Genomic DNA, 6,492 nt, shown 5'->3' on the forward strand with positions numbered 1-6,492 from the left:
CATCAGGCTCCCTGCTCGGCAGGGAGTCTGCTTCTCCCTCTGACCCTCCCCCCTCTCATGTGTTCTCTCTCATTCTCTCTCTCTCAAATAAATAAATAAAATCTTTAAAAAAAAAATTAACTTTGAAAGACTAAAGAATCATTGTAAAAAAGCCATGAATTCTATGTGCAGTATTCCCCTAGCGCTGGAGTTTTGCCATTCTCATTGATCGGTAAACTTGGTCTTGGCTGGCTGTTCTTGCTGATCTTCTGGGGGAGGAGCCTGTTGCCATGGTTCCCAAATGTCTTTGCCCAAGGTGGAATTGCCCCACCCTTGACAGGTCTGGGCTAAGTAATCTGCTGGGGTTTGCTCTCCGGAGCTTTTGTTCCCTGCAAGCTTTCTGTACAGCTTTGGAGGACAAGAGTGAAAATGGCAGCCTCCCAATCTCCACCCTGGAGCAGCCTAGAACTTGGGGCCCGCTCCTCAGTGAGCCCCCAGAGAAAAGCAGTCAATCACTCCCATCTCCCCAGTCTCCAGCTGCACTCCGTGCTCTCCTTGCCTGTGACCGAGCATTTCTCTCTAGCACCTGACCCCGTGTGGAGTCTCCAAACCCAGTAGATCCCTGCAGTGTGCTCCATACTCCCACCCTCCACAATTATGATATTTTTGGAACATTTTGGACTTTTTACATAATCAAGGATAGCACTAGTCCAAATTTCTTAGCATGTGGTTTATTTTAATTTTAATTTTTTTATTATTTTTAATTAATTAATTTTTCCAGAGTGTAGTCATCAAGTCAGGTCTGCATATATAAGCCATTCAATGTCAAATTTATCTAACTGTGGTAACTCATTAACCCCATCCTTAAAATCTAAAATGCTCTACTTGAATGGGAGTTCCTTGGGGCAGATGCAAAATGTGCAATCATTACCAGAGGCTTTAGATCAAGGCAAAGCATCCTTCTTAATATTACAGTGAACAGCTAGAGGTAAAAAGCTTTTTCTCCAAAACAAAGTAATGGGCAACATTTTGATAACCACAAGAGAGATAATTTTGAGAACAGAACTTTCATAAACTTCTAAATAATTCTATCTAGACAAATATTTCCTTCATCTGCAAATAAGGATTATTTCACCCATTACACAAGAAAAGAAAAACTTTCTCCCTCAAAAAATACTTTGTCTTGGGGCACCTGGGTGGCTCGGTCGGTTGGGTGGCTGCCTTCAGTTCAGTTCATGATCCCAGGGTCCTGGGATCAAGCCCCACGTCCAGCTCTCTGCTTAGTGGAGAGCCTGCTTCTCCCTCTCCCTCTGCCTGCCGCTCTGCCTACTTGTGCCCTCTCTCTCTATCTCTCTGTCAAATAAATAAATAAAATCTTTGAAAAAAAATACTTTGTCTTTCTTTGAATGTTATTGAACCATGTTTTTGGATTTTGGTTTGGGTTCAAAGAGGTTATAACATTGTTAAGTGTAACTAACTGACTCAATGAAAAGATAAAAAGATATTGTGCACAAAATCATAATGAGTTCATGTTGTGAACCAAAGATTATGACTCTTCCAAGTCCATGTGCCTGAGGACTTGAGGGCCTTTCTTAAGTAAGAAAGAAGCTTAAGAAAGAAAGAGAAGAAATTTAAGAAAAAGAGAGAGAAAAGAAAGAAAAGGAAAAGGAAGAGGAGGGGAGGGGAGGGAGAGAGGGAAGATGGAAAGGAGGAAGGAAGGAAAGAAGGGAGATGGGGAGGGAGAGAGGGAGGGAGGAAGGTAGGAGGGAGGAAGGAAGGGAAGGAGAAAGGAAGGCAGGAAATGCATATGGTGTTAATTTTCTCTGAAATGGAGTTTCTGGACATTCAGAATGGTATCAAAATTGCATATAAATACCCATTAGCTCACCACTCTGTTATTTTTGGTTTTCAGGTATCAGTTGCTAGGTAGGATTAATTTCCGTGAGTGTGAACCAGATGGATGGACCAATGATATTCCTCTTTGTGAAGGTATATGTAAAATTGATTCACTAATATATTCAAATATTTAAAATATCTAAGAGTTTTTGAAATGTCTTACATTAAAATATCCTTAAAATTTGTAATTAAATATTTTTTACTTAAAGTATTTTTGTAGCTTCTAATATAGTACAGAATGGATATCTAAGCTTTTTATTACTACATTATTTTGTGTTTCATTAACCAAATATGAATACAGACTCATCTGACCTAATATTCAAAGTATTAGAGATTAGGAAATCTAAAACCTATTTTCCTTTCCTTTTGGATTCTAACCACTAGAAAAAACACAAGTATCAGAATTTCAGCTTTATTCATGAAGATATTCTCACCCAATAACCACCCAAATGCAAGGATCTCTGGTAACAGCTGAAGTGAAGAACATGATTTAGATATTTCTCCCCTCTTGTGTGGCAAGGGAGATTTTCCTGTGGTCTTAGTCTTACTGAGAAGAGACAGGAAGTAAGAGAGAACTCTGCTTTTTCTTACTGACCCATAAAGCAAAGCATAAGAATAAGAAAATGTAGATCCCACTTCCAAATTTTGAGTTAGTAATCTCAATCTCTAGTCATCATAGAAATAAGAGAAATGAGTCAGAATAGTCTTAATTCCATGGTGAGGAATAAGTAGAGGGGGAGAGGGAAAGAGGAGGGACAGAAGAAGGGAGAGAGGGAGGAAGGAGGAGGAAGAGCAAGGAAGTGGGGGAGGGAGGAGAAGAAGGAGGAGGAGGAGGAGATCTTTCATCTATGGAAAGATCTAAATGCTTTAAGAAACATCTACTCTGGAATCACCTGAGGTGTTTATTTAACCCTGAAAATTTTGATTACTAAAAACCTTCTAAACCTGTATCTTTCGGGAGATAGCCATAGAATTTCCATTTTAATTCTATCCTGGATGATTCTACTATAAAATAAAGTTAAAATGGCATAACCTAAGAGATATTGGAAAAAAGTAAAATCAAAAGGAGTACTTAAATTATTTTGAGCACTAACATGGAAAAGGAAGGAAAATTAAGGACAATTTGTCTATTGAAGTAAATAGAATCAGAAAGTTTGCTTTTATACCTTTTAGGAATACAGTGTTATATTATTCTGGGGCTTAAATGAAAATTTTCATTTAATTATCCCAAGCTTGAAACACTTGTTTGTTACTATAACAATGTAAACTGTCATTCAAAGAAGTAATTTTCTTTGTCCACTCTCATAGAAAAGAATGAGAGATAAGCTTATTGTTGTTGTTTTTTAACTTACTAGTCTTTGTATCCAACAGTTTTATCAAATACTTCTTTAAAAAATTAAGTAATTTCCCCAATCTTACTTTGCTGATGATTTTATCCATATATCTGAATATATACATGCTTTTTATAATAAAGTTGTCAAATTCTATTAGGAAAAGTTGTATTTATTTTTTCAGTTGTTAAGTGTTCACCAGTGACAGAACCAGAGAATGGGAGACTTACCAGTACTGCCGTGGAACTAGACCAAGACCATACTTTTGGACAAGTAGTACGATTTCAGTGTAATTCAGGCTTCAAGCTTGATGGGCCTGCAGAAATCCATTGCTCAGCAAACGGTGTTTGGAGTGGAGAAGCACCGAAATGTGTGGGTAAGATACACTTACCGTTCATGTGATTGAATGATTTTAGTTTTTCTCATGAAAATATGCATTTTCAAACATTGTGCATCCTGAAGAATATGAATAATACTAATAGCTAACATTTACTGAGCACTTACTATTTGCCAGTAATTGATCCAAGTTCTTCACATGTGTCATTCCATTTTACCTTCAAAATGTCTGTGATTTATGCTCTATTTTATAACGAAGGAAACTGTGGTGCAAAAAGGTTAAATCTCATGCCCAAGGTTATCATGGCATAGATGGTAGAGTTAAGATTCAAACCTCGATCATCTGAAACCGAAGTCCATGGTCTTAACCATAATTAAATTATGATTGGTTTTCATGGCTCAAATAGACTAGTAAGCATTTCTGCTGCAAGTTTTAATATTGGCCTGTAGAATAGGCTTTCTTTTAATTTGAAAATTGAATAATTCATTATTTATTTCCACTGATGAATCATGATGACCTTCTGTGCTTGAATAATACTTCTAGAAAAGGGTCCTGTTTTATATATACACAGTGAGTTTAGATAAGTATGAGGAACTGAATTGCATCCACTAAATAAATTTTTGCCTTTTACAAAAAGTTCTATAGTAAATTGTAAGTTAAGATTTCTTTAGTTATAATACTGCTATGACCAGTCTGATGATTGGGGCTTTTGTAATAAAACATTATGGTCAATTTATTTAAAAGTGCCATACTTCATATTACCAGTATTTGTGCAGCAGAAATTTCTGCCATATTTATTTTTTGACATATCTAAAATCTCGTGATTATTTTCACTTTCCTAGTGTAGTCTATCCAACAGTGAGATGCAGAGAAAAGCATTCCTCTGCTTAAAACCCTTTCTAACCAAACTGGTTCCTCAAGTCAGTAATGGTAAACATATTTATATTCAACACAGCAAATACTGTATGTTCTAGAGGTTCACAGAGGGGGTTTCCTTCTTAAAACTAAATTTCTGTGGTTAGTGAAACTTTCCTGGAATAACTAATGTATATGTTTCAAATGAAGTTGAGGAGGGGGAAGGCATACCAGTCACAGGAACATATGGAGAGGAATACAAATACAAGGCCGCTTCCATGAATATGAGGCTCCCCTGTTCTCATGTCCTTGGGGGCCCTTGTGTAGGATGCAAGTAGGGGTAAGTCAGTGACAGATTGAAGACAGGCCAGTACAAATTTCTAAGGTGTTACATGTTGTGCTGAAGAGTTTGGCTTTTACTCAGACTGAATTGGGAATCAATGGGGGATTTTAAATGGAGCAATGAAGGGACAAGAAAAAAGGCCATTAAATTACAAACAGAAAAACGGATTAGAAAGATGGGAGAATTGGATTTGGGAAATTTGTTATTGCTGTAATCCCAGGAGGAAATGTTTGAGAGAAGATGGGGTCACGGATGATGGCCAGTTTTTGTTTTTGTTTTTGTTTTTTTAGAAAATTTGAATGGATAGTGATGCTACAAAAACCAATCAGTTACTTTTCAAAGGTGTTAGAACTTTTGTTTGGTTGACTGGTTTACCTAATGGAAACATAATTTGTGTCTTTAATCTAAAACTATGTCTTAGACAAGGCCCTTTAATATATAACAAACATTTTGGAATTTAATCCCTTATATTTAGAAATTTCCTGCCAAGAGCCAGAAATTGTAAATGGACAGTCTACATCTCAGAAGAAAACTTACAGAGAAAATGAACGACTTCAATATAAATGTAACAAGGGTTATGAATACAGTGATAGAGGAGATGCTGTATGTACTAAATTTGGATGGACTCCAAGTCCTTCATGTAGAGGTAATGTTATATTTCTTTTCTATACATTTTGCTGTATATTTTATAAATTGTTTTCATTCATATACTCCTTAGAGTTAAGCAATTTATTTTTTCTCACAATGGAGTATTAATGTTTACAGGGATCAACTATTATAAAGACAATATACTTAACATTTTGTGTGCAAGGTCCATTTTGAGAGCAATTAGTATAATTCTCTCATTCTGAAGATAGACGTAAAAGGACCAAAAACGTTCAATAGCTCATTAAACAGTTGGTCTGCGGTCAAAAAGCAAGTCTAGAGCAGAGCCAGGGTTGTAATAGGCTTCCTAATTCCCAGGTATATACAGTTCCCAGATTGCTCTTGTAAAGCCTAGCATTTAGCTATAAAAAGTAAATTATATTAATACCAGATGAGGAAACCCTCCATTGACAATGGAATTAAGTGGAAATAACTGGAGATTTCATTAACCACAGACCTAATATGAATCAACAGTGATGATGATGCTGGGAAAAAAACAAAAACTCTTTTAGGCTTCAGAATGGAAGGATGTTGTACAGAGCTAGAATCCATCTCACCTATGTTTGGTGCCCACCAAAAGTCTGGAATATTGTGTTCTACTTAGCCCACCTCATTTTAAAAGAGATGGTTTCAAACTATCGTGACCTAAAAGAGAGAATGTAGATAGTTGAGTTTAAGAAATCATATCATGAGAAGAATAGCAAGAAGATACAGTTATAGCATGGTAACAACTATGTTGAGATATTTGCAAACATTTATGGAAAAGAGTGAGTCAACTTCTGTTGAGGTCTGCAGCAGTGAGTGAAACAAGTAACAAGTGCTATCATACATGAAATCAGAGGTCAAGTGCCTTTCTAAAAGGGTGAGTTTTACAGATATTGTCATACTGTGGGCCAGGGTGGTGGGGAAATGGTGAGAAGAGTTGAACTCTTAAGAGCCCTCTGAACTTTTAATCATATGATTCATAATTACATGTATAAACCTTGTTTAATAATCCTCTTTTATAATAACTAGAGTTATTATAAAATAACTAGAGTTAGCTTTTGAGTCGATTTTATTCTTTTTAAAAAAATTTGGTTGAATTATATGTTAAAAAAAAAGATGAT

The 6,492-nt window shown here is 36.1% G+C and overlaps 1 protein-coding gene and 1 long non-coding RNA gene across 2 annotated transcripts in view; one reads left to right on the top strand and one right to left on the bottom strand.

The window, feature by feature from the left end:
- The window catches only part of LOC145722356 (uncharacterized), a 285,608-nt gene that overhangs the window by 217,005 nt on the left and 62,111 nt on the right, over positions 1–6,492 (bottom strand). The window lies entirely within an intron of this gene.
- Positions 1,386–6,492, top strand: part of CFH (complement factor H) — a 19,575-nt gene continuing 14,468 nt past the window's right edge. The window contains exons 1-4 of the mRNA XM_081822983.1: positions 1,386–1,448; positions 1,863–1,968; positions 3,391–3,582; positions 5,217–5,387. Of these exons, the coding sequence (XP_081679109.1) occupies positions 1,386–1,448; positions 1,863–1,968; positions 3,391–3,582; positions 5,217–5,387 (532 nt within the window). The remainder of the gene's footprint in view (positions 1,449–1,862; positions 1,969–3,390; positions 3,583–5,216; positions 5,388–6,492) is intronic.

The sequence above is a fragment of the Leptonychotes weddellii genome, chromosome 6, assembly GCF_054177405.1.
Source record: "Leptonychotes weddellii isolate Sample4059 chromosome 6, ASM5417740v2, whole genome shotgun sequence".
Lineage (NCBI taxonomy): Eukaryota > Metazoa > Chordata > Mammalia > Carnivora > Phocidae > Leptonychotes > Leptonychotes weddellii.